Source organism: Carcharodon carcharias, chromosome 20 (assembly GCF_017639515.1).
Source record: "Carcharodon carcharias isolate sCarCar2 chromosome 20, sCarCar2.pri, whole genome shotgun sequence".
Classification (NCBI taxonomy): Eukaryota; Metazoa; Chordata; class Chondrichthyes; order Lamniformes; family Lamnidae; genus Carcharodon; species Carcharodon carcharias.
The window spans coordinates 102639593-102656446 of NC_054486.1; the positions used below are offsets into that span (position 1 = coordinate 102639593).

Below are 16854 nucleotides of genomic sequence, written 5' to 3' on the forward strand. Positions count from 1 at the left end.
GCCTTTGCATTATTCAGGGAGCCTCATCCACGGGCGGGACGAGGTCTCCGACATTAATTTTTTAAAAATAAAAATGTTAAAACAGAGCTTTCATCATCTATCTGTTCCGGTGACTGATTCTGATGAGTGAGCATTTTTTCCCCGGTTTTTAAAACCTTTATTTTTTGCCCCCCCCACCACCCCAGCAGCGCCGAGCCTTTCAGCGCTCCTTTAGCGCTGGCTGGCTGTTTATTGGCCAGCCAGCGTGAAATCGCGATCGGGGTCCATTCCCCGGCCACTCTCAGGCCCGCCAATCACGGGCGCCCACCAAACCAAAAATCCTGCCCCTGCACTTTGCAACATATCATAATTATTTGTGTGCTGAAATGATGATAATCACGCGATCCTTTTATTATTTTGTACTCTCTTTTTATTTTAATGGTTGTCTGTGACCATATTATGTATTACGATTGCTTGTTTTATTTGTATTGTCACCACATTTTGGCACCTGCCGGCATGCCGATTTTTCAATAAACCAATTATCTGCGAAGAGATTATTTTGTGACCTCTCAGTTGGCTTGATCACGATTTCCTGGTCTCCTTTCCTTTCATCTGTGGAATGGCGTGGCCTGCATACTCCATCTTACTTTGTCTGTCACGTATGAAGGCCCGCAAGGAATACCGTGTGCCTGTATTTTTGATGGCATGTCGCGTGGGTGCCAGGGGTTATTATGGAGCCATAGGCTGGGATTTTACAGCCCTGCCACAGCGGGTACCCCCGCGGTGGAGGTGGTGAGCCGCCCGGACATCCATTGACCTCGGTGGAACCGGAAGATCCCTCTGGCGGGAGCCGGCCGGACAACTCCGGCCATTGGAGATAGAAGCACAGGAAGGTTGTAGCTCAGGAAGAGGCCACTTGGCCCATCGTGTCTGTGCCGACTGAAAAACGAGTCAGCCAGCCCAATCCCACTTTCCAGCATTTGGTCTGTGGTCCTGCAGGTTCCGGAGCTCGAGGTGCCTTTCCAGACACCTTTTAAATGAGTTGAGGGTTTCTGCCTCCACTACCCTTTCAGACATTGAGGTCCAGACCCCCTTCTGTTCCCTGGATGAAAAAAGCTTTCCTCATCTCCCCTCAGATCTTTCTACCAATCACTTTTAAACCAATGCCCCCACATAGTGGGAAGCGTTGGCAAAGTGGTATTGTCACTGGGATCAGTGACCGAGGGAAATGTTCCGGGGACCCGTGTTTGAATCCCACTGTGGCTGATGGTGGAATATGAACTCAATAAAAAATCTGGAGTTAAAAGTCTGAAGGTGACCATGAAACCATTGCTGATTGTTGTCATTAAAAATCCATCTGGTTCACTAATGTCCTTTAGGGAAGGAAATCTGCTGTCCTTACCTGGCCTACATGTGACTCCAGACCCACAACAATGTGCATGACTCTTAAACGCCCTCTGAACAAGGGGAATTAGGGATTAACCAGCAGCACCTACATCCCATGAACAAATATGAAAAAAAGTCCCTGACATTTCTACAAAGGTAAATAGGCCCTTGCCATCCACTCAGACCCCTCACAATTTTGTTGACGCATTATTGCTGATACTTGCCTCATTAACAGTCAAGGCATCTGCACAGTAATTTAGGTCCATCCAGTCCATTTGTGGACCCTGCTGAAAAAAAACCTAAGCTTTAAAGAAGAAGGGCTTTCTCTTAAACTATCTTCCAACATGTGTAGCAGAAAAATGCTGTCTTTGATAATCAGATCCGTTTTTTTCTTTGCTTTTACATCTCAAACATTCCGTTGAATTCCTGTTCATATCGTTTACACAAGAATTAGGAACAGGGGTAGGCCACTGGGCCCCTCCTGCTTGCTCTGCCATTCGATAAGATCATGGCTGATTAGGTTTTCACCTCCCTTGGCAGCTCTCACAGGGGCTGATTATCTCCAGTTGATATTTTTTCAAGGATCCAGTTATTTAGTAACGGGTTGTCTCTGATACATTAAAGGCACAAAAATACGCTTTCCAAAAAAAGAAAGAGATAAGTTGAGTTCATGACTTTGAAACAGACACGTTCTTAGAGGGGAAAATGAAGAGTCTTTTCAAATCATCAGAGTGACTCATTGATTTTGTTTAAACCTTTTTCCTCAGTTTTGTGCTATTAATCACTGCATGCACTTTTTGCTCTCATAGAACAATTTATTGTCTAAACGGTTGCAGCAAATATAAAGAGCAGGAAGGATAGCCGTCACAGATCTTTTCTAATCAATGGTCTGAATTGACATGAGGAATTTAAAGGAGAGCTTGATCTGATTTTGTTAATGATAATACATCGGATAATAAATGGGAGACAGTAGGTTGCAAGAAGCCATTCAATCAAGTCGTCACAACAGCAAAGCCTTGCAATTCTGATGTCTGGACTATGACAAAGGAATTAACCCTTTTAAAATAGCAAAGAAATGACATGTGAAATGAGAGCCCAATGTTTCATAGCGTGACTTAAAACCATGTTACATAACCAGCTAACTCATTCTGTTTGGGACCATTGCAGCAAGTTACTGTAATGAAAGGAACATCTTAATAAGTACTTATTTTTGAGCTTTTTGATACTGAGGAAATTTGCTGGGAACAAATTTTTGGGACTGGATTTTCCCAGGGTCCAAATGGGCAGAAATGCTCGCAACATCGTGCACCCGGAGGTCCTGCCTCACTTTCCCACCTCCCCAATTTTTCCAAAGGCGGGAAGAGAGTGCAGGCCTTCAAACACTAATTATGAGGCCAATTAACAACAGTGACAGTGGGTTTATTAAAAGCCTCTCTCCCACAACATTTTGAAATTTTGCAGAGGAGACCCAGAACTTGCGAAGAAAACTAGAAATTGTAATATTTTCCTCCTATTGATTACCCTGTCATATTTCTTATGTAGTGGAAGACAATCTGTTGGGGCTTTGTAAATATGGTAATCGGAGTAAGAGCCAGAGTGACTACAAGAGCCTAAAACCAACAGTAAGAAGTGGTTTTGACATGTTAATGAACCAAGAGCAACTTCAATTAGAATTTTACATTAAACAGTAACAGGAGTAATTTTGAATTAAATTGCTTTAGTTTGAAGGGGGATATATGCAGCTTGTAAAAAGGTGTAAGTAAATGAGTTAAAAATACGGTAAGTTTACTTTTTATAAAAAAGCTTAAGAGCTAAAATAAAGAAACGTCTAATCAGTTCTGGGAAGAAAGCATTTCAGAAGGGACCAGTTGAGACAAAAGAGAGATCAAAGGGAAGGAACCCATTTAAGGAAATGCTGAAGCCTAGGTGGGGGCAGTTGCTTAGATCTCCCAGAAGACAGCAGGATAGCTGGTCAGATCTCCCAGAAGACAGCAGGATAGCTGGTCAGATCTCCCAGAAGACAGCAGGATAGCTGGTCAGATCTCCCAGAAGACAGCAGGATAGCTGGTCGGATCTCCCAGAAGACAGCAGGATAGCTGGTCGGATCTCCCAGAAGACAGCAGGATAACTGGTCAGATCTCCCAGAAGACAGCAGGATAGCTGGTCAGATCTCCCAGAAGACAGCAGGATAGCTGGTCAGATCTCCCAGAAGAGTGTGTGAAAAAGGCCAGAGGGGGAGAACTAGGTGCTGTCAGCCTCAGGGGACACCCCAAGGGAAAAAAGGCACTGTGTGGTAAAAATTACTGGGATCCTATAGATTTTGAAGTCTATAAGGATAGTTGCTGAATAGAAAAGGGGACAGTTAGCTCTGAGGGTAGTTAAGATCTCGTGGAACTAGTTTGAAGTAATGTTGAGTGTGTGAAGCCCAATCTTGTGTTTAAGTTTAATTGGCCAGAAGTTTCCTGTCGACGATTTGGGGGGCGGGGCCCGCTTGCCGATGGGAAAATGATGCAGGATGATGTCGGGAGGAACCCCCGACATCATCCTGGTCCATTTAAATATTGAGGAAGGCGGGCAGGCAGCGAAATCAGCTGTCCACCTGCTGATCTGTCAATGGCCAATTAAGGCCGTTGACAGGCTAATTAAGATAATTAAAGGCCCTGCCCATCCAAGCTTAAGGCTGGTGGACAGGCCAGGAGCCCCAGTGGGCTTCTGATAATACATGAAACCTCATCCACTGGCGGGTTGAGGTTTCATGTCCGTTTTTAAAAACTTCAATAAAGTTTATGTCCTTTTTATTAACATGCCCCATCTCGTGTGACATTGTCACATGAGGGGGACATGTTAATAATTTTTCTATTTTTAATGTTTTTTACACTGTCAGTGATCTCCCTGAGACACCACTTTGCCTCAGGGAGCAGTGCGCTCTTTCACGCGCATGCGCGTAAGAGTGCACTTTGACAGATGGGTAATCCCTCCCCCCTCACGCACAGGATGCACATAGCGCTTCCTGTCGGGCAGGCCGCTGGGTGAACCTTAATTGGCCCGCCCACTCAAAATGTCGGCGGGCCCTGTTTCGGCGGCGGTGTTCAGCAGCCCGTCCGCTGGTGGGGCCCACCCGCCCATCAAGGTAAGAATTCTGGCCATTGTGTTTTTTTCTCTATTTTCATTTAATAAACATTTGCTTTATTATAAAATCATCACAAGTAGTCATGGACATCATTTCCTGATTTCAGAACCACACCTCATACTGTACTAATTGCAAAAATCGTTTTGGCAGCTGTTTCAAGTTTCCCTCTGGGATTTAAATGCAGCTCAGCATTTACCATCAGCCGTGCCAAAACAAAATTAGCAGTTGTCTGAATGAGACCAACTGCCCGGAGACAAGAACCATGATTGGGGCAAGTCATGGAGGCGGGAATAATTTTAAAAGATAGGCATAAAAGCCTTTTAAAGGTTAAAGGGCTTAATCTTTTGAAGTTAAAGTTGCAGCAGCCCATCACAAGACAGGGGAGTGGGCAGCATTAAGAGATTGGCCAGATCAGAGGAGTCATCATCCTCCTGGCATCATGTGGGCATTGGAGCAGTGGGCACAGCTGTTTGAACTCCACCTGTGTACCAGCAAGGCTTCGGCTGGAAATGGGTGCTGCACCCTCAGAAATTGAGAACAATGGAGATGAGGAACACAGGAAGGACAGCACTCTGGGCAGAAGAGAGAGATGAGGGGCAGAAAGGAGAAGGAAGTGCTACTCTGAGCTCAAGATCTACGGGCAGAGGTGAAGATACCTGGAGATGACTGAGAACTGGTGCCGAAAGAGGCTCACTAAGCGGATGGTCACAGACGTCTGTGCCATCATCACTGCAGAACTCTGCGACATCTCACAGGTGCACAGCTGCACACTGGTCCCTCACCAAGCCTCCTTTGCTGATGCTCAACAACACATCTGGATCATAACTGATGGGGCAGTGGGGGGCTCAGAGGACACTCCGTCTGGTGCCTGGACCAGTCAGGTGGTGGCCTGCAAGCAATACCATCCTGCAAGGGTCTTGGTCATTGTGGAGGTCTGCAACGCTCTCCATAACATGGCCCTCCAGGGAGCGGTAGACTTTGGGGACAGTCAGGCCCCTGGAAGGGTTCAGCTTATCGGGAGAGGAGTTGGAAGTAAGAGAGGGGGAGGGGGTTCTGGAGGCAGAGGGAGATGATGCTGAACAGAGAGGTTCCCTGCTGCATGATAAGGTGTCTTCCACCTGCCTGCCTTTGGGAAGAGGAAGCTATTCATGGGTGCCAGGCTTTCAGCTTCCCTGGGACAACTTGAGTCTCTGTGATGGAGTGGCAAACTTTGGCTCAACCCTCTCCCTCAGCACAACCAGCAGCCCCAATGATGGCAGCCTTGGGTTTCTGAAACCTGCCTCCATTCCTGCCCCCACCAGCTTTAATTGGACAGGAAACCCATCTCCATATCAATTACAGGCTCACCCCCAGGAAAATCCAATACTCACTCAATTCCCTATCAGAGGAGAGTTTCTGACACAAAGACAGACCCAGCTCCTGTTTCCCATCTCCAAAGGGAGAATGAGGCTCTTAATGTCACTTAGTCTTACAAATATCAAATTCTGGAAGTGTAATTTATTTCCATCATTAGATCCCAGTGTGCAAGTGTCCTAACTGTGCATTTCTTTAAATTAGCTTTTAAATATGAATGTGCAGCGAACTGAGAACAATAGATTAAAACAACCCAGATATTCTTGGGTTGGATTTTGGAAGCCTTTGCTAGGCTTCCAAAGGTGGGAGGGCCCGGAATTTTACGGGCCAATTTTAAGGAGACAGGTCATGCGAAGTGGCAGCTACTCGCTCACAAGTGGCAGGTCAACGTTACTAAAAGGTTACGGCCGATGATCAGAGGCTGACTGACATTATGGTGTGACCATTTCTATTTTAAAAGTGCTGAGAGGGCACCTTCATTTTGAGGTGTCCTATCTCTCCGTTAGCTGTATCGGCAGGCTGTAGCACCTGCAGTGGTGGCGAGCACCCTACTGGCCCTCCGGCTTCTGGAGCCCTTTCCTTAATTGGACAGCCCTTTCCTTAATTGTCTGGCATCTGTGACATGGATCTGTGATGCTGGAGACCTCAGGGTGAGGCTAAGATGGATAACCCACTCGGAACTTTTGGATGAAGATGTTTGCTATTCCTTTGGCCTTGTCTTTTGCACTAACGTACTGGGCTCCCTCATCATGGAGGATGGTGAATCCTGTGGAGCCTCCCCCTCCGATTAGTTGTTTAATTGTCCACCGCCATTCACAACTGGATGTGGCAGGGCTGCAGAGCTTTGATTTGGGTGTGGGCTGCCTTGGCTTTGTCTATCGCGTGCTACTTCCTCTGTTTAGCCTGCATGTAGTCCTGTGTTGTAGCTTCACCAAGTTGGCACCTCATCTTTAGCTATGCCTGGTGCTGCTCCTGGCATGCTCTGCTGCAATCCTCATTGAACCCGGGTTGATCCCCTGGCTTAGATAATAATGGCGGAATGAGGGATATGCTGAACCATGAGGCTACAGATTGTGGTTGAATATAGTTCTGGTGCTGCTGGTGGTCCACAGCACCTCATGGATGCCCAGTTTTGAGCTGCTAGATCAGTTCTGAATCTATCCCACTTAGCACAGTGGTAGTGCCAGACAACACAATGGACTGTATCCTCAGTGTGGTGTTGGCTTGCAGTCTACACCGGTAGGGCACTATGTGGAGACGTACAATTCTCTACCCTCTAGCAGGAAATGGGGAAAAAGAATCTTCTGGTTCATATCATGAAGATAATGAATATCTATTTAATTTTTTTCTGTAACCTGTGAGTTACATCTGAGTAGCTGCAGGACTCAATGTTCTTGGTGGGATTCTGTTTTAAGTGCCATGCCTTTTGGAATGCTACATTTTGTCACTTGCAGTGTTTAATCACTATAATACTGAGCCATTTGAACAGTTAGTATTGATTCATTCAAATGGAAAAGTAGATTTATTTCAGAAAATGGTATTTTGGGATGCAATATATGAGTTGTTTGAGGTATGTTAAGTGTTGAGTGGAGCATTCTTGGGAACAGAAGGGTGACTGTGGTCCCCAAAGCTTTCCACCCCCAGGATTTCCCCCCCCCCTAATGTGAGTCATTTGTTGATTAATTGATAGAGATTTCGTGCTGCAATCAGTCAACAGCTCCATTATCTGATCTTCCTATCTAAATCGGGACGATCCCTTGATAGAATCCACCTAAGTTATCCAATCACTAAGTTTAACCTATGTCAGCTGGTTTTATTGGTGAGTTGGTACAGGCTCCACAATTTAACTTAATGAGCTGGGCTAGAGAAGAGGAAGAAAATCAAGCTGGATTCCCACTCCTGGTTGCTTTCCAACGAGTTTGGCTAAAAATTGTACCTGTGTGGACTTAATGACAGGTTCAGACTTGATATTTTGCATTGTTGAATAACCAGCCAACACTCACTACCTAATTACATTCATGAGAAATGCTCACCTTTTAAAATTCATTTTCAGGATGTCACTGGTAAAGCCAGCAGTTATTGTCCGCCCCCCACCATTGTCCTTAAGAAGGTGGCGGTGAGCCTTTCGTCAATTATTGTATTGAAAGCACTCCCACAATGTTTTTATTAGGAAGCTCTAGGAATTAACCCAACAATGAGAATCGAATGTCTGAATCAGGATGGTTTGTGACTTGAAAGTTAACTCACTGGTGATGGTGCTCCCAGGCAGCTGATCCCTTTGCCCTTCGAGATGGTGTAAGCTGTGGGTTTGGGAGATGACGTTAAAGAAATTAAATGAGACATAGCATGGGCTTTGTGGAATGTCTCCCTGTCTCAGTAACCTCCTGCAGCCCTTCTAGTCCAATACCCAGCTGCAACCCTGGTCTCTTGCATCCCCTGATTTTCATCGTTCCACCATTACAGGCCTGCCTTCATCACCTAGGCCGGCAGCCTTACCCTTGAGCAGCATGGGAGTTGACTGGTGTGTGATATTGGGATGTTGAGGTTGACCTGACAGGTCGGAGGCAGCTTCACTCTATATCTAATCCATGTGATTGGGAAATATTACAAACTCAAAAGCTTGGAGAAACAAATCCTGAGCTAAACATCTCTCAAAATTCACCAACAGTTTGTATTTTTACCTTGGAACTAGCTGTCAATTTTCACACCCCAGTGTTAGTGGTATGCTAATTATAGTCTTGAGTTATACAGTTGAACATTGGTTAATTAAGTACCTAGAACACTTATAAAGAAGACTGCCAGCTGTGGTGACCAAGTGGCTAAGGTTTCCACAGGAGTGTACATGGGCTGTAGTGTGAATGTTCATACGCTGCTCACAGCCTCCATGATTGAAATGATTACCTTCTTCCATCAGCTCCCTGACTTGAAAATGCATATAAAGAGAGAGTGCTGGGACACTGGGTAAGTAGGTAGGAATAAACCTATTATCAATGAAAGTATTAGTGTTTAGTTTCATACTTGACCAACTAGTTTGGGATTAGATTAACACCCAGTGCCAATGTCTTCTGCTCATTGTAGCATTAAAGTTGTTGCGCAACCTTTCTCCTCTGCTACTCACTGGCCATCTTCTCTTGGGCTCACTCCACCCTTACTTACATTGTTTTCACCCATCTAACATCCCCATGCTTCAGACTCTCAGTGATTGTGGATTCACCTCCCCCCCTCCATCCATGCAAGAGCCTTTCAGCAACAACAGCTTCCACTCTGGAATTCTCCTCTTGACCCTTGCTGCCATGGTGCCTTCCTACTGCCTATGTGCTCGCCTTGGAGTGGAGGCTAACTAATGGCCACTCATTCCACCCATTCTGCAGGGAAAAGCCTATGGGAAGCTCCTGCTGCTTTAGTTGTGTCAGGCAAAGTGGGGGCAACCACCTTTGTGGGTCCCACGTATCCACCGGAGGCACCTTCCCCTCCTCCCAAAATCACACTTCTCTATCTACCCTCTCCCCATCCCCCAACCCCCAGCCCTCTATTCCCCCTCACTGTCAGCCCTGAGTCAGGGAAAAATCCTCCCCACTTATCTTGGTGTCCAGCTCCAGTGACGATCTCCATCGGGGTCTGCCTGTAGTTCCTGCAATGTCCAGCGCTCCCACTTGGCGCTGTTGGGACTGCAGAGCTGCCGGTCACCTGATTGACTGGCAGCTCTCTGAGGTGGAACTTCCTGTCCCTGAGGGGGTGCAAATCCTGCCTTCAGCCCACCGAGCTTCTTGTCGGGAGGAGAGAACTACAGCGCCCCCACCAAATCCAGCCCATTATTTTTATTTAAACGATTTGGATCACCTCCCCTAACTTTCCTGCCTACTTTCTGTGCCATGCATGCCACTTCCCCCAGAAGAATCAGATTACACTCAGACTACACCCAGACTACCCAGCTCCCATTTTTTGGATGGAAAAGAAACGTTGACAGGTCCAATATGGCAAATGGCGTACCCTTGTCGCAAATTGTTTAGCGCATCCTGGAGTTGTCCAGGTTGAAGCCAGCATTAGTATCATTTCCTGTGAGATTCCAGGGAGTATTCAGGTCACAACCGACTGCAGCATGTGCCATGTAACCATGCATGCTGCAGCTGGTTTAATTGCACATATGACAGCCAAACTATTGGTCCTTAAAAATCCTGCTGATGGATACCACAAAAAAATTAACTTGCCTGACTCCGTGGAGCTAGGAGAAGCAGGAAGGTGCTCCATGATGAAACTGCAGGCCGCTCTCCACTCTGCTCTCTGACAATCCCACCCCCTCGCCCACCAAGCCTTCCCCCACCCCTCCACCCCCACCACCTGCGCCTCCCGATGGGCTCAGTGCTAGCATCCCTGCCAGCCAACTCCCACCAACTTCAGGATGGTGACATGATTGGTATGGGGTTTACTTGTTCTGTGTTTGATTATGTGAATCGGCTTGCTATTGGTGCTCGCTGAGTTTGATTAATTAAGCCTGGACGTGGACTCAGAGAAAAGTAAACAAAACTGTAGAAAGAGCTGGAAGTCAAAGTTGAAGCATGGAGTAGACATTTTAAAGCACTGTTAACAAAACCTGTTACACACATAGAAACTAGTGTCATTGCTGCATAGATCCGAGACACACGATATCTAACAATTGGCATCGTCAAAACGCCAATCAGATCCTGATAATGTGAGAGGACCAATTCCACACAGTTCTCTTGCTCATTGATTGGGTTAAATGGTCATGGTGCAGAATTTGGGCATGAGCCAATTGTCAGTCTAGTGTTCTCGGGCAAAGTCTGGAAGGGGGTGCAACATTCAGTCATCATGTAGAATGTGAGGAGGAAAATCATAATGCAAAAATCCCTGCTTGGAAGCTGGAAACTCAGCATGTTATAAAATGCACTCAGTTGTGTGTGTACATTAAAAAAGACTAAATTCCTTCAAGCCTTGATGCACAGGACAAAGATTGACACCTCCCAGGCGGCAAGCTGCTGTAACATAACACCACTTTTATTTCTATCCCTGTAGAGGCATCCATTCTCAGCTACGATGGCAGCATGTACCTGAAGATAGTCATGCCCTGGGTAATGCACACAGAAGCTGAAGATGTCTCTCTTCGCTTCATGTCCCAGCGCGCCTATGGTTTGCTCGTGGCTACGACCTCAAGGGACTCGGCTGACACACTACGCCTGGAACTCGACGGAGGGCGCGTCAAGCTGACAGTCAACTTAGGTATTGTATGATGTCACGTCGCAGGGCTGATGCAGCTCATGTCTAGGGTTTTCTTCCTATCAGTCGTAAAAACTATTAATAACGATCCCGATGCAGTAAATACTTGAACTTAATTTATCCTGCACCTAGTTTCCTAAAATGGTAAAGTTAATTAGTAACACTGTGAATAGTTTCATTGTTGTGTAAAATGTGCATGAAATTATTCTCTAACATGAGACAATTATGAAATGTTGGATTTGAAATCCATGTTTAAATGGACCATCTTTTGAACAACTGTTCATGTTTTTGCAACCATATCTGTTGGCACTGCCAAGTAAGTCACAGCTACTGTTTAATAAGACACTTAGAGGCACATTTCAAAATCATTTGAAAGTAATTGTTTTCCCATAATAATTCATTTTTTATAAAAGAAAAAGTGCTGTGACCTACTCAGGTGGGTTTTATATGTAAAAAAATGTTTTAAAGAATATTTTGTAAATATGTGTAGTTTTTTTGTGTTTTTTTTGTAGTTGTGTTTGTTCTTCATTTTAGTGGTTTTATAAAATGTAATTTTTTTTTTAAATTTAAAGTTCTCGCTTAATTTTTTTTTCAAAATGCTTCATGAGTCATCAGTCAAAAGATGGCTATCAACCCTTCAAAGGCCTGAAGCCTGCGGCCCGCTTGGCAAACAGCCCTGAGAACAGAGTGCACAACCTAACCTGCAGCCGGCTCGCATTACCTCCCCCAAGATCTTTCCCTCCGCTGCTCCCTAACCTGCCTGCCCCTCACTAAATTGGGAACCTCAATATCTGCTCTCTGACTCTCAACGATCCATCAAGATTAACCATCGGACAGCATTCAATCGTGCATCAGTGTATTTTTATGGTTGTAATAGCTGTCTCCAGAAATCTCTCTAAATCTCCACTAGCCATGTTTTTTTTAAAAAAAATTCCCTGTGCAATTAATGAGCAAGAAAGCTGCCATTAGAGATGCATTTGCATAATTCTCATAATCAGTGCACTGATTGCCACTTATTATGTGCGAAAAATGCCTGGTCAGAATTTTAAAACGTGTAGCGATGAACTTTGATGGGGACGAAGTGATTCTACCCCTTTAAGAATGTTAATCAATTATTTGACCGAGTTGAAATGGATGGACGCATCATTCTTTAAAGCACAATTTCACAGTTCGTCCTCCGCCTTTTGTAATCAAAGACTTAAAAGTAAATAAGCGTTGTTGCTTTGAAAAACACTTTTGATTATTTTGAATATTGCCAAAAAAAAGATGCATTTTTGAAAGACAAAATATAACGGCTTTCTAACTGGGAGAAAGAAAAGAGAAATTAAAGTTGTTTTACTGATGCAGAAGTTGATGCTGGTCCAACCCCTCCCAGAACAGAAATCTCACTGCACTTACTATTGCAGTAAATTCAAGAACATTTTCAATGATTCCTGTGCCGTCACTCTCTCTATTTAGCATCCTGTTGAAGCTTTCCTTCATCATTGTACATATTTTAGTGGTTATGCCCTCTAGTGATCACTGCGTAACATAAACTGAGTGAATCCTGTTATTGTCCAGGCTAAGTGGGAAGCAGCATTCCAAATACTGCCAGCCTCAGACACTCAGGCATTGCATTCCTCCTTCTCTTTTAAACTAAACTTTAAAACAAAATTTCGTCTTTAGCAGTTGCTTTGCGAATAAAGCGTTCAATCCTCAGCCAGGTGCAAATAACCAATGACTTAGTGGGGGCACACATGGCGCATGGAGTAAGGCTAGATCTCAGGTACAGCAATGTGAATTGAATCTTTTAAAGGATCTCAACATTTCCGCATGCCTCTTGCCCTCTGGAAGGAACCTCCATGCGATGTGATTACGGAAAGTGATGTTTGGCACTAATAATCCATTGACGAAAATTTCAACTTTTTAACCGTTTCTTCTCCAAATTTATTAAGCTTCTTGTACTGATTTAAAACACAATCTGCTTCACTATCCCTGATAATACCAAATAACATCAGTTATTGCTGTTTACAAAGGAATTGCCTCTTAACCTTGATTGAGGTATAACCTACTCTTGGTTAAAAATTGCTTAATTCAAATTATTAGATGATTCAAATTCTTTTCATAAAAAAAATCTAAATGTCAGGAGTGGATTTTCCTTTTGCCACTTCAACAAGCTCCACCACCACTACCCAACATCTGGTAGGATAGTGGCAGAAAATGTAGCAAATTTGGATCCCCATCCATAATTTCCATTCACTTCTATCCCCCACTATTGCTGTGCACCCCTTTTTCTGCCAGTGGTGGGGATGGCCAGACTGGTGGGGTGGGGTGGAAGGGGGTGCGGGGCAGGGTGTGGGGTTGGTGCCGGGGGGGCGATCCTGAATCACAGCCCATTTCCCTCCCCTTCGCCCCACCCCCAATCCAGCCCAGTTACAGTCGCTCCCCAAGACTGCCAGGAGAAGCCTGCTGGTGGTCCCTGGGGTGGTGATGATAAGGAGCTGAAGTTCCTGGATGAAGGTAGACAGGGAGTGCCAAATAAAGGTGTACACAAGCTTTATCAATGTTTTACTTTCAGGGCCTCTTTAGGTGGCGTCTCTGTCTCCCCTGGCGCAACCATGCCCGTATTTCTAGACCAGCAATTGACCATTTTACACCCAGCATTGGCTGTCTTGTACTTGGGTCAGGAACTCTGCTTGAACCTCAGTCCGAGTGACCACCCCCACCCCACCCCGGGACTCTGGAAAACGTGTCAGGGTCGCGACAGGGTCATGAGTCCATTTCCACCCTGACCTTGCTTGAAAGAGAAAATTGAGCCCTACATCTCTTGATTCTCTTCTGGAGACTATTTGTTGAGACTATGACCATGCTGGTAGCCCAGAAGAGTACTAACTTACTCTCTAATTATGATTTAGAGAGTTGGAGAGCTTTCAGGAGTAGAGCAGCAATGTCTGCCACTAGAACTTAGATCAATATTCCCATCACCTACACTGTAGATCACTGCACGCACTGAAGCTGTTAAGGGCACATCGAGATAGATAATGATAATTGCTTAGCTTGTTTAATGAAAACAAGGGAGAAAATATGTATCATTGATTTAGCTACATTCCCTCATAGCGAGTCCGAAGAGTCAAATGTTAGGCCATAAATGGCCACATTTTTCACCATAAAGCCTCTTCCAGCTATCTGTAATGAATAGGTTTTTTTTCAAACATTATTAATATATTTTTCCACCCATCAAAACAAAACCTTTCATAGAGCATTGCCAATGCCATTAATCCTGAACTCAATTTTTAACCTTTTTTTTCTAGCTAAATGCCTCCTTTTTGTATTTTCTTCTTCCTGTTTGCAAATTTGGCTACCCAATTGGTTTGCAGCTGACAGGGCCTGAGATTTAACAGTCAGACTGAGAACTGAACACTCAGGGCAAAGCTGAAGCTCCCAGTGTTAAACATTGAAACGTTTGGAGAATGCAGGTCAGAAAGCCAGCATTCAAGAGAAGCAAACTCTGCTTCAGTTTAAAAGTTTCAAGGGATCCTCGGAAGGATCCAAGATTTCATGAAGGCCTGTCCAATAAGTGTAATACAAAGATCTTTGCAGAGGAACATAATGTCCCTTTTTTGCAACATCTATTAGAATTCCATACATTTAGAATCCTTCAGATCTGATAGTTCAGGTTCTGGAAGCCTTAGTATTTGCAAGGATTTAATAGGCAAAAAATAAGTATTATAAGTATTTTTATTATAAGTATTTTATATGTCTCCACTTCTCAAGATCCTCCATTACAAACACTTGGACACCCTTTCTGCTTCTTCCCCATGTGGTCACTCCCTTAGGACAAGCCACTCCTGTCTTCATCCGGTGACCAACCTTCTTCAATCGCAGTCGCTGGATAGTTATCAGGAGCAGGCACCCTGAATAAATTTTCTCCATCCATCCCCACCGCTGCCCCCATGCTGAGGGCGTTTAGGTTAACGAAAGCGTCCGCCTTGTTGACACCCAGTCTGAAATCGCCAAACTAAGCACGCGATCAGATCTTGCAGAACATGCGCCTGCATGAATCATCATTCTGTTTGTCTGTCTACATATGGCCACTGAGTCAACAGGAAGCTCAGACAAACAAGTACTTAATTGTTAACAGGGACGGTACAAAGAAACACCTCTCCTTTAACCTTACATTATGTAGGAATTAAAGCGTATACTCCAACATCACATTCTCTATATTGAAATTGCTCATAACTTAACTCAGGGAATAAAACACATTCTATCCCCCGAGTTTGTATAAACCTAACCCCATAATTGGCGTGGGCTGGCAGAGTGATTGTTTTAAAGGCAGAAAAATTTGATGGAATTCCGTAAACGCCAGAGACATTCAATCTTGCCCAGAGGCAACACATCTCAGAGCGCCTGGGAGTTAACTGCACCTCCCCACGGACACATTTAATATCCGTCCCTTTTTATTTTATTAAGCAGAGCGCCTAGAGTTGAGGATGAGGTCATCGTGGTTGACTGATCGGGCTTCAGGGTAGGGACAACATGATGATGAAGGAAAGCTGCGTAGCCCCGAAAGGTATCGCAGCCTCTGTACGGTGATTGTGCCAAATGGTCCGCGGCTGTTTGCACCCACTTTTCTGTTGCGGTTGACGACACATGACAAACCTGGCCACGCGAAACTGAACCCAGATTGTTGATGTAGCTCTTCGCCTTGTTGTTTCTCAAGAATTTCTCAGAATTGCCTGATTTCCTGGAGGCCGAGGCCTCCCCCTTGAATTAATTCTGAAAAAGAAGAATATACTTGTCAATTGGCAACAGTTAAAGTGAGGGAAATATTGATCCGGCAGCTTTAATTGGATTAAGAAGTGCATCAAATTCAACGTAGACATTGAAGGAGATACCCATTCTGACAATAAAAAAGTGTTGGTAAGCCATTTGATAATCAAGAATGACAATGTCTGACTCGTCTAAATATTCCTGGGTCGACGTAACAATTTGAGAAAAACTCCATTGCTCATGACGTCTGATTTCAGTACACAAATAATATTTGAAAATAATTGGTGTTATTCTTAACAATTTCACAGGTTTTTATACCCCGTGCTTGATATTTTAATGAAGTCCTTGAGAAACTTGCTAGACATTTCAAAGATTACTGGCCCTGCCAAAGCACCTGCTCACCCATCTTCTTGCTAAATGCTCTCTTCCAATGGTTTCCTCATTAGTATTTGGTAGACTAGTTGGGCACGAGTTTGTGAAATGGTCGAGCCAGTCATCTTTGAGGCTTACAATTGAAACAATCACTGCCAAATCTTGGTTGAGTTTTCATGTGGTTAGTTGTTTGCAAGTGGCCATTTTATAATAAGAGGTTGGAGGCGGTGGGGAGGAGGGGAGGAGGATAAGAGTGTGAAAAAAAAAGTTGTGAGCTATCCTAAAGAAAAGTAGGCTTCTGCTACTTCACTGGGACTAGAAAATGAGTATAGTGCAATGTGCAAAATTTCTGCGAGACTTTTGTTGTATGGAGGTCACAAATCCATGTTTGAGTCTCATTTTGTGAAGATCTTTGATGCATATGTGAAATGAAGAGTGAAGTAAAATGGCCACCTTCTTGCGTGTGTCTGTCCCCGGAAGGGTGGACTTACTGTTATTGGATGTCTGCAGCTGTTACCTTGAAGGATGCGATTTCATCTTTCATTTATTCTTCCCCGTCTAGACTGTATCAGGATTAACTGTAACTCCAGTAAGTTATTGTTCAAGTTTCATTTTGTTCTTAATGCTTTTATGGTGTTTTAAAGAATTGCTTA

At 44.4% G+C, this 16854-nt stretch overlaps 1 protein-coding gene across 1 annotated transcript in view; it reads left to right on the plus strand.

The window, feature by feature from the left end:
- The window catches only part of nrxn3a (neurexin 3a), a 1735226-nt gene that overhangs the window by 648855 nt on the left and 1069517 nt on the right, over positions 1-16854 (plus strand). Inside the window, exons 10-11 of the mRNA XM_041214454.1 lie at positions 10880-11083; positions 16764-16790. Coding sequence (XP_041070388.1) covers positions 10880-11083; positions 16764-16790 — 231 coding nt within the window. The remainder of the gene's footprint in view (positions 1-10879; positions 11084-16763; positions 16791-16854) is intronic.